Consider the following 27,395-nt stretch of genomic DNA (forward strand, 5'->3'; position numbering starts at 1 on the left):
CTCATAAGATGCTACAGGGAAAAAAAAGTTACATATGAAAGAGGAAGTTATGCTACATCAAGAGGGTACTTCTGATTTTAAAAAGGAAGCTGGCTGTTTTGGAAAAAAAAAGCTAAATCAGAAGGCTTTTTCTGTCTACACAAAAATTTGTACATGAATGTTCAGAGCAGTGTTATTCACAGTAGCCAAAAAGTGGAAACAACTGAAATGTCCATCAGTTGATTAATGGATAAACAAAATGTGGTATATTCATACAATGGGATATTATTTAACCATAAAAAGGAATGAAGTACTGATACATGCTACATGATAAATCTTTAAAGCATTATGCTAAGTGAAAGAAGCCAGACACAAAAGACCACATATCGTATGAGTCTGTTTACATGAAATGTCCAGAACAGGCAAATCTATGGAGACAGAAGAAAGATTAGTGATTGCCAGGGGTTGGAGGGAGGGGGGAATGGGGAGTGACTGCTAATGAATACAGATTTTTTTGTGGGATGATGAAAACGTCCTGGAGTTGGTGCTGATGGTTACAAAATCTTGTTGAATATACTAAAATCTACTGAATTATGCACTTTTTGTGCGTGTGATTGTATTTTATTGATGTAGAAACATAAAGTGATACAATGAACACTATAGGGCATATAGTTTAACTGAGGTACAGCTGATGTACAATATTATATAAGTAACGGGTATCAAATATAGTGATTCTGAATTAGGCACTTTAAAAAGGGTGAATTTTATACTATTATATCTCAACTTAAAAAAGCCTTTCTCATCTTGGCTCTAACTGGCAGAGCAGTTAAAAAAGCTAATAATAACTTGGAATCATAGACTTTGTTTAAAATATCATTGTAAATAAGCTTTAATAGAGGAAATTGATTATAAGCTAATTACTCTTAATACTAAATTTTTATATCCTCCTTTATGCTCCAACTTGGTGTTTTCTCATTGTCTTATTAATAGCTTGCTTTGTGTCACGAATGTTATTTTACTTTTAGTAATGCAACACTGGAGTGGAGGAAGGAGGCTGGTGGTTGATGTTGGTGGTGATCCATGGTTTCTTTGCTCCTCTACCCTTAACTTCATTGGTTGTAGCAAAACAGGAGGACATTTAATTAAGCATTTTTGTGTCTTGCTTCAACTCCTCCAAATGACAGGAACACATTCCATAGGAAAAAGAACCCATAAATCTAATATTTTTAACTCTCAGTGTTCCTAATACTTAGGGGTAGATGCTCTTCTAGGATCTGGGGCAGGCAGAGATAATTAAGAACCTAAAATTATTACATATTATAATTCTTGGATAACTGGAATTTCTGGTTCATAGAGTTCTGTACTTCTTAGTCTCCCTTTCTTCTTCCTTCAGTAATTACTTCAAGTAGAGATTCTTCATTATAGAGCATAAGAATTCAATTTTGGCCTATAAACATGTTAGACAACTCAAGTTAGAAGGAATAGAGGGTTTCCAATCCACCGACACTGCCATGTTGAATATCAGTGAATGCATGGTGACACTACTATAAAATCAATTGCTCCAATGTCTTTGTTGGTGGTTTACATGTGTGTGATGTCTCAGGAATTTTGGGTGAGGGCTGAATTAAGAGAAGCCAAAAAAGAAGGCTGATATATGACAAACCCACAGCCAACATCGCCCTCAATGGTGAAAAACGGAAACCATTTCCACTAAGATCAGGAACAAGACAAGGATGTCCACTCTCACCACTATTATTCAACACAGTTTTGGAAGTATTAGCCACAGCAATCAGAGAAGAAAAAGAAATAAAAGGAATCCAAATCAGAAAAGAAGAGCAAAGCTGTCACTGTTTGCAGATGACATGACATGTATAGAGAATCCTTAAGATGATACCAGAAAACTACTAGAGCTAATCAATGAATTTCATAAGTAGCAGGATACAAAATTAATGCACAGAAATCTCTTGCATTCCTATACACTAATGATGAAAAATCTGAAAGAGAAATTAAGGAAACACCCCCATTTACCACTGCAACAAAAAAGAATAAAATACCTAGAAATAAACCTCCCTAAGGAGGTAAGAAACCTGTACTCAGAAAACTGTAAGACACTGATGATAGAAATCAAAGATGACACAGACGGATGAGGAGATATACCACGTTCCTGGATTGGAAGAATCAATATTGTGAAAATGACTATACTATCCAAAGCCACCTACAGATTCAGTGCAATCCCTATCAAACTATCAATGGCATTTTCCACAGAACTAGAACAAAAAATTTCACAATTTGTATGGAAACACAAAAGACCCCAAATAGCCAAAGCAATCTTGAGAACGAAAAATGGAGCTTGAGCAATCAGGCTCCCTGACTTCAGACTATACTATAAAGCTACAGTAATCAAGACAGTATGGTACTGGCACAAAAACAGAAACACAGATCAATGGAACAGGATAGAAAGCTCAGAGATAAACCCACGCACATATGGTCACCTTAATTTTGATAAAGGAGGCAAGAATATACAATGGAGAAAAGATAGCCTCCTCAATAAGTGGTGTTGGGAAAACTGGACAGCTACATGTAAAAGAATGAAATTAGAACACTCCCTAACACCATACACAAAAATAAGCTCAAAATGGATTAAAGACCTAAATGTAAGGCCAGACACTATAAAACTCTTAGAGGAAAACATAGGCAGAACACTCTATGACATAAATCACAGCAAGGTCCTTTCTAACCCACCTCCTAGAGAAATGGAAATAAAAAAATAAACAAATGGGACCTAATGAAATGTAAAATCTTTTGCACAGCAAAGGAAACCATAAGCAAGATGAAAAGACAACCCTCAGAATGGGAGAAAGTATTTGCAAATAAAGCAACTGACAAAGGATTAATCTCCAAAATTTACAAGCAGCTCAGGCAGCTAAATATCAAAAAACAAACAACCCAATCCAAAAATGGGCAGAAGACCTAAATAGACATTTTGCCAAAGAAGATATACAGATTGCCAACAGACACATGAAAGAATGCTCAACATCACTTATCGTTACAGAAATGCAAATCAAAACTACAATGAGGTATCACCTCACACCAGTCAGAGTAGCCATCATCAAAAAATCTACAAAAAATAAATGCTGGAGAGGGTGTAGAGAAAAGGAAATCCTCTTGCACTGCTGGTAGGAATGTAAATTGATACAGCCACTACGGAGAACAGTATGGAGGTTCCTTAAAAAACTAACAATAGAACTACCATACAACCCAGCAATCCCACTACTGGGCATATACCCTGAGAAAACCGTAATTCAAAAAGTCATGTGAGAAGCAAGAAAACTACAATCCTGCGTCCTGTGGAACAAAACCCATATTCACAGAAAGACAGACAAGATGAAAAGGCAGAGGGCTATGTACCAGATGAAGGAAAAAGATAAAACCCCAGATAAACAACTGAATAAAGTGGAGATAGGCAACCTTCCAGAAAAAGAATTCAGAATAATGATAGTGAAGATGATCCAGGACCTCGGAAAAAGAATGGAGGCAAAGATCGAGAGGATGCAAGAAATGTTTAACAAAGACCTAGAAGACTTAAAGGACAAACACCTAGAAGAATTAAAGAACAAACAAACAGAGATGAACAATACAATAACTGAAATGAAAACTACACTAGAAGGAATCAATAGCAGAATAACTGAGGCAGAAGAACGGATAACTGACCTGGAAGACAGAATGGTGGAATTCACTGCCGTGGAACAGAATAAAGTAAAAAGAATAGAAAGAAATGAAGACAGCCTAAGAGACCAGAGACAATATTTGAAGAAATTATAGTCAAAAACTTCCCTAACATGGGAAAGGAAATAGCCACCCAAGTCCAGGGAGTGCAGAGAGTCCCAGGCAGGATAAACCCAAGGAGAAACATGCAAAGACACACAGTAATCAAACAGACAACAATTAAAGACAAAGAAAAATTATTAAAAGCAACAAGGGAAAAATAACATACAAGGGAACTCCTAGAAGGTTAACAGCTGATTTCTCTACAAGCCAGAAGGGAGTGGCACGATGTATTTAAAGAGATGAAAGGGAAGAACCTACAACCAAGATACTCTACCCTGCAAAGATCTCATTCAGATTTAATGGAGAGAAATCAAAAGCTTTAGACAAGCAAAAGCTAAGAGAATTCAGCACCACCAAACCAGCTCTACAACAAATGCTAAAGGAATTTCTCTAAGTGGGAAACACAAGAGAAGAAAAGGACCTACAAAAACAAACCCATAACAATTAAGAAAATGGTAACAGGTACATACATATCGATAATTCTCTTAAACGGGAATGGATTAAATGCTCTGACCAAAAGACACAGGCTCGCTGAATGGATACAAAAACAAGATCCATATATATGCTGTCTACAAGAGACCCACTTCAGACTTAGGGACACAAACAGACTGAAAGTGAGGGGATGGAAAAAGATATGCCACGCAAATGGAAATCAAAAGAAAGCTGGAGTAGCAATACTCATATCAGATAAAATAGACTTTAAAATAATGTTACAAAAGACAAGGAAGGACACTACATAATGATCAAGGGATCAATCCAAGAAAAAGATATAACAATTATAAATATATATGCACCCAACAAAGGAGCACCTCGATACATAAGGCAATTGCTAACAGCTATAAAAGAGAAAATTGACAGTAACACAATAATAGTGGGGGACTTTAACACCTCACTTACACCAATGGAGAGATCATCCGAACAGAAAACTAATAAGGAAACACAAGCTTTACATGACAAAATAAACCAGATAGATTTAATTGATATTTATAGGACATTCGATCCAAAAACAGCATATTACACTTTCTTCTCAAGTGCACGCGGAACATTCTCCAGGATAGATCACATCTTGGGTCACAAATCAAGCCACAGTGAATTTAAGAAAATTGAAATCATATCAAGTATCTTTTCTGACTATGACGCTATGTGATTAGAAATCGGTTACAGGGAAAAAAACATAAAAAACCACAAACACATGGAGGCTAAACAATACGCTACTAAATAACGAAGAGATCACTGAAGAAATCGAAGAGGAAATCAAAAAATACTTAGAGACAAATGACAATGAAAACACGACAATCCAAAACCTATGGGATGCAGCAAAAGCAGTTCTAAGAGGGAAATTGATAGCAATACAATCCTAGCTCAAGAAACAAGAAAAATCTCAAATAAACAATGTAACACCACACCTAAAGGAACTAGAGAAAGAAGAACAAACAAAACCCAAAGTTATCAGAAGGAAAGAAATCATAAAGATCAGAGCAAAAATAAATGAAATAGAAACAAAGAAAACAATAGCAAAGATCAATAAAACTAAAAGCTGGGGAGGGAGGGAGACGCAAAAGGGAAGAGATATAAGAACATATGTATATGTATAACTGATTCACTTTGTTATAAAGCAGAAACTAATACTCGATTGTAAAGCAATTATGCTCCAATAAAGATGTAAAAATAAAACTAAAAGCTGGTTCTTTGAGAAGATAAACAAAATTGAGAAGCCATTAGCCAGACTCATCAAGAGGGAGAGAACTCAAATCAAGAAAATCAGAAATGAAGAAGGAGAAGTTACAACAGACACCACAGAAATACAAAGCATCAGAGACTACTACAAGCAACTCTATGCCAATAAAATGGACAACCTGGACAAAATGGACAAATTCTTAGAAATGTATATAACCTTCCAAGACTGAACTAGGAAGAAATAGAAAATAGGAACCAACCAATCACAAGTAATAAAATTGAAACTGTGATTAAAAATCTTCCAACAAACAAATGTCCAGGACCAGATGGCTTCACAGGTGAATTCTATCAACCATCTAGAGAACAGCTAACACCCATCCTTCTCAAACTCTACCAAAAAATTGCAGAGGAAGGAACACTCCCAAACTCATTCTACAAGGCCACCATCACCCTGATACCAAAACCAAAGATACTACAAAAAAAGAAAATTACAGTCCAATATCACTGATGAATATAGATGCAAAAATCCTCAACAAAATACTCACAAACAGAATCCAACAATGCATTATAAGGATCATACACCATGATCAAGTGGGATTTACCCCAAGGATGCAAGGATTCTTCAATATCCTCAAAATCAATGTGATACACCATATTAACAAATTGAAGAAGAAAAACCATAAGACCATCTCAATAGATGCAGAAAAAGCTTCTGACAAAATTCAACACCCATTTATGATAAAAACTCTCCAGAAAGTGGGCAAAGAGGGAACTTTCCTCAACATAATAAAGGCCATATATGACAAAACCACAGCAAACATCATTCTCAATGGTGAAAAACTGAAAGCATTTCTTCTAAAATCAGGAACAAGACAAGGATGTCCACTCTTGCCACTATTCTTCAACATAGTTTTGCAAGTCCTAGCCACGGCAATCAGAGAAGAAAAAGAAATAAAAGGAATACAAATTGGAAAAGAAAAAGTAAAACTGTCACTGTTTGCAGATGATACGATACTATACATAGAGAAGCCTAAAGATGCTACCAGAAAACTACTAGAGCTAATCAATGAAATTTGGTAAAGTTGCAGGATACAAAATTAATGCATAGAAATCTCTTGCTTTCCTATACACTAATCATGAAAAATCTGAAAGAGAAATCAAGGAAACACTCCCACTTACCATTGCAACAAAAAGAATAAAATACCTAGGGAGACAAAAGACATGTATGCAGAAAACTATAAGACACTGATCCAAGAAATTAAAGATGATAAAAACAGATGGAGAGATATACCATGTTCTTGGATTGGAAAAATCAATATTGTGAAATGACTATACTACCCAAAGCCATCTACAGATTCAATGCAATCCCTATCAAATTACCAATGTCATTTTTTACAGAACTAGAACAAAAAAATCTTAAAATTTGTATGGAGACATAAAAGACACCGAATAGCCAAAGCAGTCTCGAGGGAAAAAAATGCACCTGGAGGAATCAGACTCCCTGACTTCAGACTATACTACAAAGCTACAGTAATCAAGACAGTATGGTACTGGCACAAAAACAGAAATATAGATCAATGCAACAGGATAGAAAGCCCAGAGATAAACCCACGCACCTGTGGTCTACTAATCTATGACAAAGAAGGCAAGGATATACAATGGAGAAAAGACAGTCTCTTCTATAAGTGGTGCTGGGAAAACTGGAAAGCTACGTTAACAGAATGAAATTAGAACACTCCCTAACACCATAGGAAAAGAAAAAAAAAAGTCACGTACCACAATGTTCACTGCAGCTCTATTTACAATAGCCTGGACATGGAAGCAACCTAGGTGTCCATCAACAGATGAATGGATAAAGATGATGTGCCACATATATACAATGGAATACTACTCAGCCATATAAAGAAACGAAATTGAGTTATTTGTAGTGAGGTGGATGGACCTAGAGTCTGTCATACAGAGTGAAGTAAGTCAGAAAGAGAAAAACAAATACTGTATGCTGACACATACATATGGAATCTGAATCTAAAAAAAAAAAAGGTTATGAAGAACCTAGGGGCAGGACAGGAATAAAGACACAGACATAGAGAATGGACTTGAGGACACAGTGAGGGGGAAGGGTAAGCTGGGACGAAGTGAGAGAGTGGCATGGACATATATACACTACCAAATGTAAAATAGCTAGCTAGTGGGAAGCAGCCACATAGCACAGCTCAGTGCTTTGTGACCACCTAGAGGGGTGGATAGGGAGGGTGGGAGGGAGACGCAAGAGGGAGGAGATATGAGGATGTATGTATAGCTGATTCACTTTGTTATAAAGCAGAAACTAACACACCATTGTAAAGCAATTATACTCCAATAAAGATGTTAAAAAAGAAAAAAAGAAGGCTAGAATTGATGGTCAAGGACCCTAGGGCTGAGCACTATGTTGCAAATATAACAGCTGATGGAGCTGTGTCTCTTGGATGTCAAAGTGCCTTTGGATGACTGGTTTTAAAGAGGGCAGAACTGTTGTATGTTTATCCGCTGACAGAATGATCAAAGAGAAAAAACTGATGACTGCAGGGGAGAAAAGGGTCAATCACTTGAGGAGTGTCCCTGGGCTGATGGGAGAGGAGGGGATCTAGAGCACAAGTATAGAGGATGGCCTTAGAAAGGTGCCCGGACTGTATATGCACAGCAACAGAAGGGAAGGGAAAGTATATAGGTACTGATATGGCTAGGTGGGTGGCTACAGGTCTCCTCGTATTGCTTCAGTTTTCTCAGTAAAATAGGAACCAAAGTAACTCGCTGAGGGCAAGGATGGAAGAGGAGATGTTAGAGGACAGAGAAGAAACTACGAAAGAGTCATTTGCAGAGCGGGAAAGTGAGGGAGTAGGGAAATGCAGTAGGACTGCCAGAGTGCTAAAGGCACACTGTATGTTGGCAGTCATAAATTTAACACAAGACCACTCAGTATCGTTGTGTGATATTCTCCAGCCAAGGTCAGCTGCACAAATAAAAGCCCAGAGTAGACAGAAACACATTTAACATGAGTTGGAGTTTTCCCAGATGAGTACCACAAAATGAAGGCAAGGCATGGAAACAGAGTACATTCAGAGAGTGATTTTAATGATGAACTATGACAGTGGTTCTCAAACAAGATCATGTATGAGAATCACCTAAAGGGCTTGTTAAAGCACAGGTTGCTGGGCCTCAACCTCAGAGTTTTAATTTAGTAGGCCTGGGCCGGGGCCTGAGGATATGCATTTCTATCCAGCTCCCAGGTGATGCTAATGCTGTTAGTTGGGAACCATACTTTTAAAGCCACTGACATAAACAAAGGACCAGAGAATGAGTAGCTAAAGAAGGGCAGAGGACAAGCTCACTGGAGGAGAGATCAAAGAACTGAGAAGCCCATGTACTGAATGCCTCATCTACTGAAAACTCACAAGAATGTTAGCAAGTAGTATTGGAAAGTACAGCCAGGAGTTAAAATCTTCAAGAAATAAGGGAAGGGACCTGGGGGTGGTAGATGACTAAAATAAAGGAGGGGTAGTGGGTGGCAAGTCTGATGACATTAGCTCAAAGTTGGGGGAGGGTAGTTTCAGAGAGGTGGGAAAAAGAATAGCCTGGAAGCTGCAATGAAACGTAAGAACATTTACTGCTCCCTCTAGATCCAGTGAGACAGGGGGTGGAGTGGGAAAGAAAAGTGCCATCATTTCACATGGCTATAGTACTCTTAGGGAGAAATAGGTTTCAGTTAGAACAAGAAGGTAAAGGGAATGTTTAGAAAAGAGTTTGATGACCTAGGACATTTTGCCAGTGGATGATCAAGAGGGCATGGTGAAAGGATTTCAGGGCTGGGCTCAGAAAAGGGGATGTACAAGAGTAGGGTGAGGAGGAAAGTGATGATCTGGATTCCTAGACTTCCCTCGTGACTAATGTAAACAGGGATGAAGGGCATATCAGATTAGTCCTGATGGTCTTAAGGCAGAAATGGTGAGGGGAACTAAGGACTGCTTACCAGGAGCAATCTGAGCTCTGGGAGCTCCTTTTCGCTCCTGTTCTGGAGGCTGTAGGGGGGGCTATACTTAGCAGAAGTACCTGGATATATGGGTCTCGCATTTTACTTCTAGAGGAACATGCATAATTGGGAGCATATTTACCCCCCCCCCACTTTTTTGTGTACACACAGACATATCAATAACAAAAAGGGATCACATTGGTACATCTGTTTTGCAATTTATATTTTTATCTATTTATCTTGACCATTTTTCTACATTAGTACATACATATCTATCATATTCTTTTGAATACAGGTGGGGACATATCTGAGATAAGTGATGTTGATTAATTAGAACGGATGGAGATGCAAAAGGACCTGATCTCAGAAGACATTAAAGGTGGAGGGGGAACACTGGTTGAACTCATTCTGCAAATTTATATTTGCCCCTGGCCAGATCCCTTTTTACTTTTATTAATCTACATGGTGGTTAATGAAGTAGAAGGGAGAATGGTTTCCTATTTGAGTGTTTTGATTTCTAGTCAAACATTCCCAGCACTGAACTCAAGAAACCGTCAGCACCTATAAAGCTGGGGAAGAAGAAACATTTTCCCTCAATGACATGGCTGGTTCATCTTAATGAAGGCATGGATACAAACCTAGAAAGTAAAAAGAGTAATGCTCCAGAAGAAACTTTTAATAAGGTTCCAAAAGTGTGCTTTGATACAATTTTATTTATTTACATAATTATTCTGCATTTAAATATATATATGAAATTATAGAATATAATATCTAAACTTTGAAAAAACCCGTAATGTTAGATCATTAACCTAGGAAGGCCCATTATTGCCCCTGGAATGGTATCTCAGACACATATTCCTGATCAGGGTCAGAAAAAACAAAGTGAGTGCTAGTAATAAGTGTAAATCCTTCCCACCTTAAAAGATTACTCTGACCCTCTTGGGCATCCAAAAACAAACAAACAAAAACAAACAACTGTACTGAAATTAAGTGTCCAGAAAAGTTCTTTTCCAACCTAAATCCATGGGGATGAAGATGGGACTTCTGAGAATGGGGAAAAGGAATTTTCAGGATTTAAACAAACAGCTTGTATATGGAGGTACTACACTAGGGCTTGAGGGTGCAATGATTAATAAGGGAACACCCTCTCCTCAAAATGCCTACAGTCTATAATCAAGAAATTTCCATCCTGCGATAAGGTAAAATGATCTAAACTTTTAATGGGGTTCTCCCCTCTTGCCAGGGAAGGTGATGGGATTTTCCCCAGAACACCATAGGTTTTTAGGTGTTAAAAGCTGGAGGAATTAAGAGGCCAGAGGTCTGGGTGATATATTTGAGTCTTGCTGAGGCACCACCCTCAAGTCCTAGAAGGGAACCTTATGTCAGGTCCTTTTGCATGCACCCTTGAGAAGCCAAGGGCCAGGAAAGAGATGGCCTTCAGGCAAGAGGGCAGAGTTTCCATTTGAGAAGGGGGCAAAGCAGACAAGCAAAAATCCCTTCATCTGATTATTCATTCACTTTTTTGTTTATTCATTCAATAAATACTTATTTAACGCTACCATTTGCTAAATAAAGGCCAATAGAGGATAGTGGCTCAGGCAAAGAAACTTGAGAGGAATTCATAAATCTCTCTGCATGTGCTTACATTTTTAATAGGGGTATGTTTGGGAGCCGGAGATTACAATTTTGGAGTCTGAAGTGGTAAAAGAGAAGATAAGGTACGAATTAGGTTGTGAGATAGAATGTCTGCTTAAAGTCTGACTTAAAAACTGCAGAAAAATGATGGGAGATGGGTCCCACCCATTTAACCCTTTACTTTATTAGTGTGAATTCTACTAACCTGGAATTTGAAATAATATAAGCACAGCAGCCTGATATTTCCCTTTATACTCTCTTGGAAGGGGAGTTCTGTTAAGCCCATTTCGTTTGCCCTTGATCATCAAGATTAGACTACCAGAGAGCCTGGGTTTGAGAGAAACAATGGATTTATGATCTATCCATCTAGCCTCCCTTACTGGATTCTCCTAGGACCAAAGGCTTATATTTGTAAGATAGATGGAGAAGATTAAGGTACATTTTGATGTCTTGGAACAGTATGGAAATGGTCTAAGCCAATGTGAGAAATAAACCTCTACCCTTAGTATCATTAACACTGTAATAACACCAACATTTAGGACCTTAAGTAAATTAATTGGATAAGAGTAGGGTATCCACATCCAAATGCTATTTCCTCCAGAGAAACTTCCTTGAATTCCACAAGCTGGGATCTCTCTCTCCATCCTCTGAACTCTGTAGCACTTCACTTATCTCTTTCATGGAATCCATTCTTTCTACTTTGCATCACAGTAAATAGCTCATCTCTCCTACTAGACTGTGAGCTCCACAAAGCTTATGATGTCTGATTTATCTTTATCCCCAACTGTGTGCTGTACACAGTACATGTTTAAGCTATTTAGAAACTATCTTTTTAAAAGCATTTTAAAGCATTTTAGCAACCTCCGTTTTGCATACCAATAGTGTATTAACTATGTTGAAATAAACTTCTAGGCTCAAGATGGAGCTGCTTCTGCCATGTCATCAAACCAAAACTTGGATAACTTATGTGTCCCTGTAAATGGTCCACTTGACCAAAAATGTTGTATATTCAGTCAGCTAATCCCCAAATGCCAAGCCAACTGTGGGCCTTCTCACCCCAAACAAGGTTGACTATGGGGCCCCAACCAATCAGATATTTGCCTCTTCCTTTTTCTTCATTTTTTATCCTATAAAAAGCTTCTTGCCTTCCACTCCATTTTGTCACTCTCCAAAAGGAGATTCTACTTCATGAAGTGTTAAATAAATCCTGCTTGATCACCTAAATTGTCTTCTTTAATCATTTTTTAACAACTATGAATGATCTTTACCACACTATTAAGATAGATCCAGCTAAAGTTCACACCTGGCAATACTCTGATAATAGTTTTACTCTTTAATCTTGAAATTAATAGTTTTTTTTAAAAAATTAAACATTAAAATTTTAATTTGTACTTTCTAGTAATTCAGACAGGTTTCCCCCTCAATTAGTGAAATTTGTAAGGTTTCACTAGACTTAAATATTATAGTATAGCTTAAAAAAAACCTTCCTCTTTCATTGAAGAATTCTTCCCCCTGCCCTCCACTCTTTCCATTGAGACAAGCAGTAATGGAAATTTCCCCCGGCTTTGTTTTTACTAAAATTAAGTAAAAGTAAATAATTTTCAGGGGAGGCTAGGGTTTATTATTTTAACCTGTGAATAATAGCCAACAGGTTATTGCCCCATAAGGCTAAAAACAGAGCAGAAACGACTGTAATACCATCTGCTGGAGGTAATAAAACATGGAAGTAAAATATCATTTATTACGTGAACTTCCAAAGCAGTACAATTTTTCTCAGTGTTTAAAAAATTTTTTAATGTCCCATGTCAAAACATGTCCTAAGTAATTCACCCATTTGTTATTATGAAACCCTTTGAAACCTCAGCCACACCTCCTTTCTCTCCTCTACAAGCTGTTCTTTTTATTTTTAAATTGAAGTATAGTTGATTTACAATATTATATTAGTTTCAGGTATACAACATAGTGATTTGTATTTTTATAGATTATACTCCATTTAGTTATTATAAAATATTGGCTACATTCCCGATGCTGTACAATATATCCTTGTAGCTTCTTTATTTTCTCCTTAGTAGTCTGTACCTCTTAACCCGCTTCCCCTATCTTGCTCTATCTCCCACCCCTTCACCCACTGGTAACCACTAGTTTGTTCTCTATATCTGTGAGTCTGTTTCGTTATATTCATTCATCTGCTTTAATTTTTTAGATTCTACATATAAGTGAAAACATACTGTTCTCTTCTGTTTAACTCATTTCAGACCCATCTGAATAACATCTCAGCTATTCTAGGACCTACAGGACTGTTTCCTGTCACTTAGAGTCTTTGTGAAAAATGTATGTACACAGGCAAACACTCATTTGTTGACCAGTGATATAGATAACTTGACACAGTGAGAGACTTCATGAGCAAAGAAAGGAAAAAAGAACAGGCAATAAGACAGGGGATGAAAACGAATCTGTTTCGCCACATAGCACAGGGAGTTCAGCTCGGTGCTTTGTGACCACCTAGAGGGGTGGGATAGGGAAGGTGGGAGGGAGATGCAAGAGAGAGGGGATATGTGGATATATGTGTATGTATAGCTGATTCACTTTTTTTTTTTTTTTTTTTTTGCGGTACGCGGGCCTCTCACTGTTGTGGCCTCTCCCGTTGCGGAGCACAGGCTCCGGACGCGCAGCCCCAGCGGCCATGGCTCACGGGCCCAGCCGCTCCGCGGCATGTGGGATCTTCCCGGACCGGGGCACGAACCCGTGTCCCCTGCATCGGCAGGCGGACTCTCAACCACTGCGCCACCAGGGAAGCCCTGATTCACTTTTTTATACAGCAGAAATGAACACAACATTGTAAAGCAATTATACTCCAATAAAGATGTTAAAAAAAAAAAGGAATCTATCTTAAGTGGAAAAGTCAGAGATAGGTAGTGACTGGAGAGGAAAGGGGAGAAAGCTGTGTAGATCAGAACCCATGATGAAGGATTCTGAAACTCTGGGCTTACTTACTTTTCTGTTTCTACTGGTACACTGTTTTACTTCCATCCATCATTGGTAGTTTTTGCTATTGATATTTAATGATGTTTCCAAGATTTCCAATGTCTTTAACAGAATATCACACTGAACCTTATCAAAAGTCTGTTTTGCTGATCTACTATGAAATAATATCTAGAGTAAGAATTAGCAAACATTTTCTGTAAACGGGCAGATTGTAAATATATTAGGCTTTAAGGTCTCTGTTGTAACTACTCAGCTTAGTGGGCAGAGCACAAGAGCAGTCATAGACCATATGTAAGTGAAGGACTGTAGCTGTGTTCCAATAAAACTATTTACAAACACAGGTGGCAGGTCCCATTTGGTCCATGGGCCACAGGTTGCTGACCCCTGATTTAGACCAATATCCTCTTTATCAATCTCTCAACATCCTCCTAGTAGTTTCTATTTGACTCCCTCTCCCAATATAGGTTTGAATAGTATTTCTGGACAACAAATACTGTTCCTTGTGAGAAATTATTTTGAAATACATATGTATTAAAATATTAATTATATATAATATTGTCAAGTCAATCTTTCTTCTCAGGGATAATCATCAATGTCATATAAAAGCAATTCCTACATGCCCCTTACGTAAGTCTTTTACTTGAAATGTTTTGAACAACTGGAAAATTTCTGACTGTCCAAAATGTTGAAAAAATAAAAGCCTTAATTTATTATTCTTTAAAAAATTATTATTCTTAAAAAACTGTACTTGTGGGACTCCTCTGCTTTAAAGTCTTCTTTAGCTCCTCACTCCCCTAGAACAAATTCTTTTTTAAAAAATTGAAGTATAGTTGCTGTACAATATTATGTAAGTTACAGGTGTATGATATAGTAATTCACAATTTTTAAAGGTTATACTCCATTTATAGTTATTATAAAATATTGGCTATATTCCCCGTGTTGCACAATATATCCTTGTAGCTTATTTTATACCTAGTAGTTTATACCTCTTACTCCCCCAACCCTATATTGCCCCTCCCCGCTTCCCTCTCCCCACTGGCAACCACTAGTTTGTTCTCTATATCTGTGAGTCTGCTTCTTTTTTTTTTTTTTTTGTGGTACGCGGGCCTCTCACTGCTGTGGCCTCTCCCGTTGCGGAGCACAGGCTCCGGATGCGCAGGCTCAGCGGCCATGGCTCACAGGCCCAGCCGCTCCACGGCATGTGGGATCCTCCCGGACTGGGGCACGAACCCGCGTCCCCTGCATCGGCAGGCGGACCCCCAACCACCGCGCCACCAGGGAGGCCCAGAGTCTGCTTCTTTTTTGTAGGACAAACTCTTTAGCATAGCATACAAGGAAGGTCATTCGTAAGCTGGCCCTAACCTACCTCTCTGATTTTATTTTCTGCTACTTTCTGTTCATTTTTTTTATACAAGAATAAAAACATGACCAACAATACTGTATAAAAACTTGCAGGATGGGACTTCCCTGGTGACACAGTGATTAAGAATCCACCTGCCAATGCAGGGGACACAGGTTCGAGCCTGGTCCAGGAAGATCCCACATGCCACGAGGCAACTAATCCTGTGTGCCACAACTATTGAGCCCACGCTCCACAAGAGAAGCCACCACAATGAGAAGCCCGCGCACTGCAATGAAGAGTAGCCCCCGTTCACTGCAACTAGAGAAAGCCCGCGCGCAGCAACGAAGACCCAATGCAGCCAAAAATAAATAAATAAAATTTAAAAAAGGTTTTAAAAAAAAAAGCTTGCAGGAGATAAATATTGACACTTCAGGAAGTGGTTACTTCTGGAAAGGGGAGAGAATACTGGGGAGGGGAGCCCTAGGGATTTCAACTATATCTGAGATGACCTTTTATTAAACGATGATGATAATATTAATGAAAATATTAAGTAAAACAAAGATCTGAAACAAAGCTATGGCAAAACATTAAGATTTGACAAAGCTAAGTGGTGAGTAATAAGAATGCTTTTTCTACCATTCACAATACTTTTCTATTTGTTTAAAATAGAGGTTGAAAAACTACAGTCTGTGGGCCAAATCTGGCCCACTGCCTATTTTTTAAGACTTGGAGCTAAGAATGGTTTTATATTATTAAAAGGTTGTTTAAACAAACAAACAACAAAGAAGACTATGTGACAGAGAACTTGTGACCTGCAAAGCCTAAGATATTTACTATTTGGCCCTTTATAGAAAACGTTTGCCATCTCCTGATTTAAAATATTTCATAAGAAGAAAAGAAAGATAAAAAAAATGAAAAGGTAGGAGGCAAGGAAGAATAGTTTTGTTTTCTTGCATTAAGTACATTCCTGAATTAAACATTTTATATTACCTGTTTCTTTAAATTAGCTTTTCATGAATTACTTTTTCAACTTTCATTAAGAAGAAATCTCAATATCTCAATAAAGAAATAAAAATTATAATGGTAATGGATGGTAATAAGACTTATTGTGGTGATTATTTCAGTGTATACAAATATCAAGTTGTTATGTTGTACACCTGAAACTAATATAATGTTATAAGTCAATTATACCTCAATTAAAAAAATTATGTACCTCTGGGGGGAAAAAAAGAAGAAATCTCATCAAATTTTATTCTATGATATTGGAACTTATTTAAAAGACCTATGGGAGAGTCTTTTAATATGATTTTGACTTCAGTCCATACTTGTCAAAAAACTGGGGAGCTCATTAGAGGCCATTGTGTCATTTTCAGGTAGCTGTACGTAGATTGGAGACCCACTTATGAGCTGTGAACCAGGGACACAGGAGAGATGCCACACAGGACCTATTCTTGGCTTCAAGTTCACATTTTCTGCTTTCTGTAGCCCACCTCTCCTAGAAGAATTTTGTCTCCTTTTTTCACAGAAGATAATGGGGCAAGAGGGTTAAATAAAATTCAAAACACTATATTACAGTAAGAGTTTCTGGCTAGAGTGGCTGTGAGACATTGGAATATGTCATCAGAGAAAGCAGACTCTGTTTTTTTTAATGGGGAAATAGTGAGAAAATACATCTAAATATCTTGGCATGGCTCAGATTACAAATACTGTTAGATCTTCTGTTATTACCATTTTGAGGTTGCTATATAGGCATTTTCTTTTCTTTATAAAATATTAAGCACATCAGAATTGCTTATGTACATGAAAGGATTTTTTTCTTATTTTTATAATTAATTTCCATAGTTCCTCCCCCCAGCACTGACTCACATTAACTAAAGATATTACCATCTGTGAATCAATGAATGAGGAGGCTCACACAGAGACTTCACAGAAACGCTCAGTGAACACTTGAGGATCTTTAGACCTAAATTATTTAATAACCTTAAGTAGTTATTGTTTTAAACTTTAGTGTCACTAGTAACTAAAAATGTGCACAGGAGAACAACAGCCACAAAACAAATACGAGGTAAAATTTATTCTGATCACAATATGCATTTTTTCCTGTTCCAATGAAAACATTAATGCTAAAATAATAAGTAACTTGTTTTAACTTGGCCATATTTATGCCATCTCTAATATCCATTTGTTTTTTAAATTTACTACATTAAAGATATGCAACATGGCATAAAATAATATGACAAAATACTTACGATCCATCACCAGATTATGAAATAGAACATTACTAATTTTACTGAGGCCCTGGACACCCTTCCTCAGTTCCATCTCTCTTCCTTCCTCTAGGGATTAATCATTGTTCTGAATACTGTATTTGATGTATCCATGTATTTATTCATACTTTTTGGACAAATGTAAATATCTCTAAATAATTCATATCATTATTTTACAACTTGCTTTGGCTTCATGTCTGAATTCATACATGTTGGCATGTATGGTATATTCATATGGTAGAGACAGTGCTCACCAAATATTTTATGTGCTCCCCTATGATTCTTAGACTTCAGGTTGGAATCACTGGATTGTGAGCAGATGGGAAGTGTGTCACGTGTGGGACAAGGCAGTAAAGCTCCATCCCTTTCTTCGCCTTCCTTGGTGAACTCACAGGCCACATATTCCAGATGGGGCAATGGGGCAGCTGTAGGAACATGGAGCATCTATCAGCCTGGGTCCCTGAGTGAGGTGGAGCAGAGCCTCTTACCAACTGCGTTGGACGTGTAAAATGAACAAAAATAATCCTGTTGTGCTAAGACACACACACATACCTACAAATGGGCAGATAACTCCCTTTCTGGGATTATTCAAAAACAATGCTATCAGTAGCAGGGTAGATTCAAAGCCTTTTGAAAATACTTCTACCCTATGACTGTAGATGGATATTTATTCCCACTTGCATGATGAAGGAAATCTCACATCCTCTAGTCTTTACCTTCTTTGAAGACCTACTGCACTAACAAAACTTTCAGAGACATGCTTACATGTTCACATACTGTTTCTGGTATGTTAGCTTTGTTTCCCCAACTAGATTTTAACTTCTACAATGGCTTGCACTCTACACAGCATTCAGTAATAAGTGGCCTACTGGTTGACTGAGGGTAAGAACTAATATTAAATGCCTACTTTGTGTAAGGCACCTTGCTTGTGCTTCACATAAGTTATCTTGATCGTTATTATTTCCATTATATAGATGAGAATATTAAGGCTAAGTATCTTCCCTTTGGTCACAGAGCTAGGAAGATGATAAAGAATGTGGGGAAGGCAACTAAAACTAGTCTGACTGACTCTAAAGATTTTGCTTTTTGGCTTTCTCCACTGAACTTAGTGAGACCGTGCCTAGTGCAGGGCAGGAGCTTTAGTAGAACATAAAATGAGTAACAAAAAAAGTTTTTGTTTATAAATTTTGCAAACATTAGAACATTTCTTTGGCGACATCTCAGAACTGAAGATTGTCGGGTCTTACCTTGATCACCTCTGGGGTCTGCTGAATCAAAACCACTGAGGTAGTGTCATTGGCTTTATCACCAACAGGACTTCTACAGACTGATAAACTGGCCTGCGAGGAAGTTGTCAAGGTTTCTTGTAGAATTTGCATCATCTCTTTTTCTTGTGATAGGTTCCCTCTGCCTGATTTGCATTCAACCAGTTCTTGAGCAAAGTCTTCAATGCTTTCTAGAATTCGCAGTAAGAGGGCTCGATCCTCTTCCTCTATTTTGTGTCCGTTGGTTTCAATAATCCTTGTTAGGCAGGAAGGTGAGACTTTTTCCGTGGGTGAAGAGACTTTAGATTCAGGCTCAAGATCTACAGGGAGGTGACCAGTCAACTGACTGTGACTATTTAGAGAGACAGAGCTTTTACCTTTGGCAAGTGGCTCTCTTAGAGAGGTCTCCATTTTCTGTGAGAAAGATTCCAAATCCATTAACAATTTATCTATCTCTTCCTGACTGTTAGGATTCATAAAATCTCTGTGGTTTCCCTCTTCAACTTTAGGAACTTTTGATTTAAGATCTTCCTCAGGTAGATTAACAACTGGTTTCTCAAATATCTTACCAATTTCATTTTGCATTGAGGCAGGGCATTTTTTAAGATGAGTACCACGAACTGATAATTCTGCTCTATCTTCATTTACCTTTAACAACTCCTGACTGGGTCCATTTTCTGTCCTCTGCCCTTTATCTAATGTTTTCTTTCCATCTGACTCTTCCTCAATATAAAGGGTTTCCACTAGATTACCAGAAGAAACATTTTCTAAAGCGTTCATGGTTAATGACTGTGATTGAAGCTGGACATTTTTTAGAGGTCTGGGATCACTTATCTCTAAATTACACACGGAATTTGTAGAGTTGTTTGGAATGGATTTTACAGTGTCTGTTTTCCTAGAACTGTGCTTGTCATCTTGCAGTTCTATAGTTTGAAAGTGTCCAGAGTCAGGGGCTGAGAGCTGGACAACATCCTCATACTTAGGGGGCTGTTCAGTGCCAAATACTGGGGAGAAGGGAGTCAGTTGTAAACTAGGCATATTACTGACCAGTTCTGTTAAATCTATAGCCTCATTATTCCCAGACTGCATGAATTCAAATGGTAGCTTTTTCAGATAGGATGCTAACCTGGTCATTACATTCATATAGACAGTTTCAGAGCTAGAAATTGCATCATTACCATTTCCTTCACTGATGCTACTCCCTGACTTTTTCTTTATACATTGTTTTATGATGTCTGTGCATTTTTTCAAATCCTCAGAGCATTTTAGCAAGATGTCTAAGCACATCTTTATGTCTGTTCCAGAAGAAAAATTATCTATTTTATGTTTTTCCAAAATCTGAGTAACCAGGTCTTCTTCAGAGAAGTTGTGAAGAAGCAATGAAGTCAGGTTCGTATCGAGTGAGTTTCTATAGGATAAAGATTTTTCCTCGACTGAGGAACTCCGGAGTAAACCAAAGGATGGGGAGTTCCCATCATGGTTATAATGGCCACAGAGCAAGTCAAAATCAACTGACCTCCTGTTAAATGAGTCAGACTTAACTTTCCTTCCCTTTCTGTAAGCTGCGTGGTTAGAGTTTTTGAGTTTTTCAAGGGAAAATTCTTTTATTTTCCCACTGGCAAAACTGATTGCTTCTCCTGCAATGTCCTTTAAGTTACAGGTGTTCTGAAATGTAGATCCTTTCCTGACCCTGGGTATGCCTGTGAGGGCCTGATGGGGATAGTCACCTTCAGCTGAGGAAAACCCATTTTCATGGGGTAGAAACAGAGAGTCCAGATCTGCATCTCTGAACTGAGACACAGGGATGTGTAAGAGGTCTGCACAAACACTATGATGGACCACAATGCAGTCAACTCCATGGGTGAAGGTGTGGCAGGTTCCAGTGCAATAATGTACAGCTTGCTCAAAACGCCGGTCTATCACCACACTGCTGTAGTGGTTCACAGTACTAACCACAAGTCTGTAAGTTGCTGCCATAATATCAAATCCACTTAGTGGTGGGGCATGGAATTTTCTAGAACTTGTTTCAAGTAAATTCTCCTAAAAGACACTCAGCTGAAAATATATTTGATGACAATGTTCAGTGGTTTCTTGCAAATATAATGACCTTTCCCACAAAGGGAAATCATCAAAATTTGAGGTTTGGTAACTGTCAGGATACAGTAGCCGTTGCACATGTGTGCTCTTATTAACAAGTCTAATAATTTAATAACTGTGCCTTCTAGTTTAATTTAGTAATATCATGACACTATAGGATTATTTTTAGGAATAAATTTTAAGAAGATTAAAGAATATTCTCTTTTAGTTCTTCAGCAGTTCTATGATGCAGACATTTATGGTCATAAATTTACTGTCATGAATCTCAGTTGGTAGTATAGAAGTATTGTGATAACTGAGTCCTCCAAAGGTTTAAATGATCCATTTTTCTGTGAATGACAGGAAAACCTATAATGAAAAAAGAAAATAATTAAAAGGGAATATGATCTCTTAATACTGAGAGAACCTTTTATTTCCTTTCCCTTTGCATCCCATATGCAGTTAATCACCTCATTCTTTGCCACATCACTGACGGCTTATCTTTGATTCATGCCTTTGCTTCATACACTCCTTACTAACCTAGAGTAGTGATACCTCAACTCTGCCTTGTTACAACTGCCTCTCAATTGGTATTTCTTATCCTACCCTCCTTGCTATCTTACATGACACTAATTAGCCTGGATTTAGAGAGCTTTCACACCTCTCATAGTTCAAGAATTCACATTACTGATCTCTATCAGGCATCATGGCAGGCCTAGCTCCTTTGACTCATTTTCAACACTTTTAACATCTATTCGTCACCTATAGCCTTATTTTCTGCTACTGACCTGCATCAACATTTTGCTTCCATCAACCTAGTTTTCTTTTTTTTCCTTTTAATTTTTATTGGAGTATAGTTGCTTTACAATGTTGAGTTAGTTTCTACTGTACAGCAAGGTAAATCAGCTAGATGTATACATATATCCCCTCTTTTTTGGATTTCCTTCCCGTTTACGTCACCACAGAGCACTGAGTAGAGTTCCCTGAGCTATATAGTAGGTTCTCATTAGTTATCTATTTTATACATAGCATCAATAGTGTGTATACGTCAATCCCAATCTCCCAATTCATCCCACTCCCCTCCTTTCCCCCTTGGTATCTGTACATTGGTTCTCTATGTGTCTCTATTTCTGCTTTGCAAATAAGATCATTTATACCATTTTTCTAGATTCCACATATATGCGTTAATATACGATATTTGTTTTTCTGACTTACTTCACTCTATATGACAGTCTTTAAGTCCATCCACGTCTCTACAAATAACCCAATTTTGTTCCTTTTTATGGCTGAGTAATATTCCATTATATACATTTACCACATCTTCTTTATCCATTCCTCTGCTGATGGACATTTAGGTTGCTTCCATGTCTTGGCTATTGTAAATAGTGCTGCAATAAACACTGGGGTGCATGTATCTTTTCGAATTATAGTTTTCTCTGGATATATGCCCAGGAGTGGGATTGTAGGATCATATGGTAGTTCTATTTTTAGTTTTTTAAGGAACCTCCATACTGTTCTCCATAGTGACTATACCAATCTACACTCCCACCAACCGTGCAAGTGGGTTCCCTTTTCTCCACAACCTCTCCAGCATTTATTGTTTGTAGAATTTTTGATGATGGCCATTCTGACTGGTGTGAGGTGACACCTCATTGCAGTTTTGATTTGCATTTATCTAATAATTAGTGATGTTGAGCATTTCATCTGTTTGTTGGCCATTTGTATGTCTTCTTTGGTGAAATGTCTGTTTAGGTCTTGCACCCATTTTGTGTTTGGGTTGTGTTTTTTTGATATTGAGCTGTATGAGCTGTTTGTATATTTTGGAGATTAATCCTTTGTCAGTTGCTTCATTTCCAAATATTTTCTCCCATTCTGAGGGTGCTTTTCATCTTGTTTATGGTTTCCTTTGCTGTGCAAAAGCTTTGAGGTTTCATTAGGTCCCATTTGTTTATTTTTGGTTTTATTTTTATTACTCTAGGAGGTGGGTCAAGAAAGATCTTGTTGTGATTTATGTCAAAGAGTGTTCTGCCTATGTTTTCCTCTAAGAGTTTTATAGTGTCTGGCCTTATGTTCAGGTGTTTGATCCATTTTGAGTTTATTAAAGATGGCCAACACATAGTGCTTGTTCTTGATTGTACAACTTCCTCTATACTTGGAAATTATTACACTACCATCATCTCTTTTCTTACTCTCTAAGAGAGAGAGAGAAAAACAACCTTTATTACTGCTCTTGATCTCATCCTCTCAGACCCTACTACATGCAGACCTCTCTCTCTCGTCATCAATGGATAGAATTTAACATTCTCTTATTTTAAAAAAAAAGGCTTTTAAACCATGCTGTAAGTTGACGTCCAAAAAGGTTCAATCAACTTCCACCTAGTAGTTCTATCCATTATTGAAAGTGGGGCTATTGAAGTCTCCAAATATTATTGTTGAGTTTTCTATTGCCCCCTTAATTTGTTTTGCTTTCTGTATTTTGATACTGTGTTGTTAGATGTGTATATGTTTCTAATTGTTATATCTGCCAGATGGAGGGACACAAACTATCATAAAATACGTATAACTTACTCACTTTGCTGTACAGCAGAGACTAACACAACATTGTAAATCAACTATACTCCAATAAAAAAATTAATTAAAAAAAGAAGAAAAGAAAAAAATCAAAGAAACAGAAAGGTTCAATCAATGTTCCTACTTAATCAATAAATACTGAGTGCCTACTATGTGTCAGGCACTTGCTAAGTGCTAGGGATACAGCAGTGAATAAAGTCCCTGTACCTACTGAACTGACAATCTAGCTGGAAAAAGAAAAACAACACATAAGTAAACATATAACTTAGATGGTGATATGTGCAATAGAGAAAAATGAAGTGGAACAAGGGCTTAGAAAGGATGAGAGGGTACTGTGTTACAAAGGGCAGTCAGGGAAGACCTCACTGACATCTGAACAGAGATCTGAAAGAAGAGAGGGAGCAGGTTGAGGAGGTATTTTGGGCTAAAACATCTCAGGCAGAATAACCATAAGTAAAAAGGCTCTGAGGTGTGAGTATGTTTGACTTACTACAAGAATGACAAGGAGACTAACATGACCAGAGTAGAGAAAGCAAGGGGGGCAGTGTGAGTGACGAGGTCAGAAAGGAAAGGTAGGACACTAAACCATGCAGGGTCTGTAGACTATTAAGATGAATTTGGCTTTACTCTGAGTGAGCTGGGATACAACTGATGTCTACTGAGCAGAGAAATGACATGATCAGATTTATATATTTTTTTAGTTAGTTATGTAACATCTTTATTGGAGTATAACTGCTTTACAACGTTGTGTTAGTTTCTGCTGTATAACAAAGGGAATCAGCTATATGTATACGTATATCCCCACATCCCCTCCCTCTTGCATCTCCCTCCCACCCTCCCTATTCCACCCGTTTATGTGGTCACAAAGCACTGAGCTGATCTCCCTGTGCTATGCAGCTGCTTCCCACTAGCTAATTATTTTACATTCGGTAGTGTATATATGTTGATGCCACTCTCTCACTTCGTCCCAGCTTACCCTTCCCCCTCCCTGTGTCCTCAAGTCCATTCTCTACATCTGTGTCTTTATTCCTGTCCTGCCCCTAGGTTCATCAGAACCATTTTTTTTTTTAGATTCCATATATATGTGTTAGCATAAAGTATTTGTTTTTCTCTTTCTGACTTACTTCACTCTGTATGACAGACTTTAGGTCCATCCACCTCACTATAAATAACTCAATTTCGTTTCCTTTTATGGCTGAGTAATATTCCATTGTATATATGTGCCACATCTTCTTTATCCGTTCATCTGTCGATAGACACTTAGGTTGCCTCAATGTCCTGGCTATCGTAAATAGTGCTGCAATGAACACCGTAGTACATGACTCTTTTTGAATTATGGTTTTCTCAGGGTATATGCCCAGTAGTGGGATTGCTGGCAGACTTACATTTTAAATTGGTAATTTTGGCTTCTGTGTTCAGAGGAGATTGCAGAGGAGCAAGATAAGAAGAAACAAGTCAGGGGCTATAGCAATAAACCAGGCAAGAAGGCTGGGGGCTTGAACCAGGAGAGGAACACTGGAGACATTTAACTGTATGTATTTCAAAGGTAGAGCTGATATGATTTGTTGAATGATAGAATGTGCAATGTTACTGCACCAAGAAAGGTGCAGTAAGGCCACGATAGGAAGGAGATGATGACAGCAGAGAAGGAGAGCATGAGTTTAACTGTACCATCAATTGCATCTGCATTTTAATGATAAAAACCTTTACCCATTTAATAATGAGAAACAGAACTTCATTGTTTTCATTTTTATTTCTTCAACCCTAGAAAATTCTGTTTATTTTCCTTGTTTGTTATATTTCTTCTTTGGTAAATTTTCTATTCATATCCTTTGTTTATTTATGTATTAGAGACAGTGAAATCAGATATAATTTATACAATTAATTCAAGAAGAACCCTTTCTTTTGTTGAATTCTTATACTGTTTAGGGTATATTTCCTGGCTCTCTAGATTCAATGATTATTACTCTGTTTTTATGCCAAGCCTACACTATCATAATTACTGTTGTCTTATTAAGTTTTACCACCTGGCTTTTTTCCCTCCTATTTCTAATTATGATTCGTTTTTACACTTCAAATATCCTTTGATGGTCTTCCAGATGAGTTCTGCATTGTCAAGTTTTAAGAAAAATCCTATAGGAATTTGATTATAATTGTAATAAACTTGTGAATTATTTTGAAGGAACACTGATATCATTATAATATTCAGATTTTCCTTCCACAAATATATAAATCTTAATTCCAATATTCCTTTTTCTTTTTTTGTGGCTTTCTTCAGGTGAGTCACCCCTATTCTTTTTTTTCCTTCAGTGTCTCAACTTTGTTGCTATGTGAATGGATCTTGAGCTGTTGTTTCATCCTCTACTGCCTTGTCTTCAAATCCCAGATGGTGGCTCATATAAAACTATAAAGCTAAGTATCCTGCAGGGTGGATGAAGCTCAAGTATAAAGTTCCATAGTAAAGTTCCACAATAAAGTGAGTACCCATTAATTTTTAAGTGAAAATACAAAGGTGCCGAAGAGGAATAAGTGTTATGGGACAAAAGACTAGAACATGGCAATCGAAGGAATTACCTTTTCAAAAGAGGTACATCCAGAAGACAGGGAAGAAACAGCACCAAACACGAAAAACTACACACCTTTTCAGAAATCCAACATTTTGAAAAAGCTTTTGGGTAAGGGTAAAAGAGAAGGAAAATACAATGGATACTGTCAAGAAAGTATATTAGAATAACTGTATGAGAGCTTTTTTTTTTTTATCTTTTTTTTTTTGGGCTGCGCCGTGCAGCATTCGGGATCTTAGTTCCCTGACCAGGGACCAAACCCATGCCCCTGGCAGTGGAAGCTCGGAGTCCTAACCATTGGACTGCCAGGGAAGTCCCAGGACCATATCTTAATACAGGTGATAAAATTGGTCCAGAAGCAAAATGCAGAACTGTTAGAAAATTTAAATATCCAGATACCTATTAAAACCCATGTCAAATAAATTCCTAAATTGACATGAAATTTGAGAAAGTAAAGAGAAGTATTTCTCTAGGTTTGAAAATAAGCAAAACAACAAGTTGATAAAGTAACATGACAGAAAATACAAGAAAGTATTCATGTGATATTAGAATCTGAAATAGTCAAGGAGGAGAGAACACTGGCCAGAGTCAGACGTATGCTTTTAGACCAGTGCTGTCTAATAAAACTTTCTGCATTGATGGAAACATTCCATATCTGCACTGATATGGCTGCCATTAGCCACATGGGACTGCTGAGTACTTAAAACGTGGCTGGTGTAACTGAAGCACTGAATTGTAACTTTATTTAAAAATTTTTAATTTTGAAATTGCTGTAGACTCACATAGAAGTTACAAAAATAATATAGAGAGTTCCTGTGTACCCTTCCCCCAGTTTCCTCGAATGGTAACATCCTGTATTACCACAGTGACCCAAACCAGGAAACTGACTATTAACAGAGCTTATTTGGATACCACCAGTTTTACATGAATCACTTCTTCCTTTTCTTTCCTTCTTCCCTTCCTTTTATAGTAAGTACCACCACAATCAGGATACAGAACTACCCCATCATCCCTCAAAACCCCTCATACTACCCTTTTGTAGTCATACAGTCAGCAGACCACTGAACTGTTCTCCATCATTACGATTTTGTCATTTCAAGAATGTTTTATGTGTGGCATCACACAGTATGTAAACTTTTGAGATTGGCTTCTCTCACTGAACACAATGATTTTGAGAGTCATTCACTTTACTGCATGTAT

At 37.6% G+C, this 27,395-nt stretch overlaps 1 protein-coding gene across 4 annotated transcripts in view; it reads right to left on the reverse strand.

The window, feature by feature from the left end:
- PPP2R3A (protein phosphatase 2 regulatory subunit B''alpha) overlaps positions 1-27,395 on the reverse strand; it is a 221,723-nt gene that overhangs the window by 144,903 nt on the left and 49,425 nt on the right. For all 4 annotated transcript variants that reach the window (XM_082840028.1, XM_082840025.1, XM_082840026.1 and 1 more), the window contains one exon: positions 18,967-21,429. In XM_082840028.1, coding sequence (XP_082696154.1) covers positions 18,967-20,961 — 1,995 coding nt within the window. In that variant the 5' untranslated portion in view covers positions 20,962-21,429. The remainder of the gene's footprint in view (positions 1-18,966; positions 21,430-27,395) is intronic.

This window comes from Leucopleurus acutus, assembly GCF_964270905.1.
Source record: "Leucopleurus acutus genome assembly, chromosome: 5".
Lineage (NCBI taxonomy): Eukaryota > Metazoa > Chordata > Mammalia > Artiodactyla > Delphinidae > Leucopleurus > Leucopleurus acutus.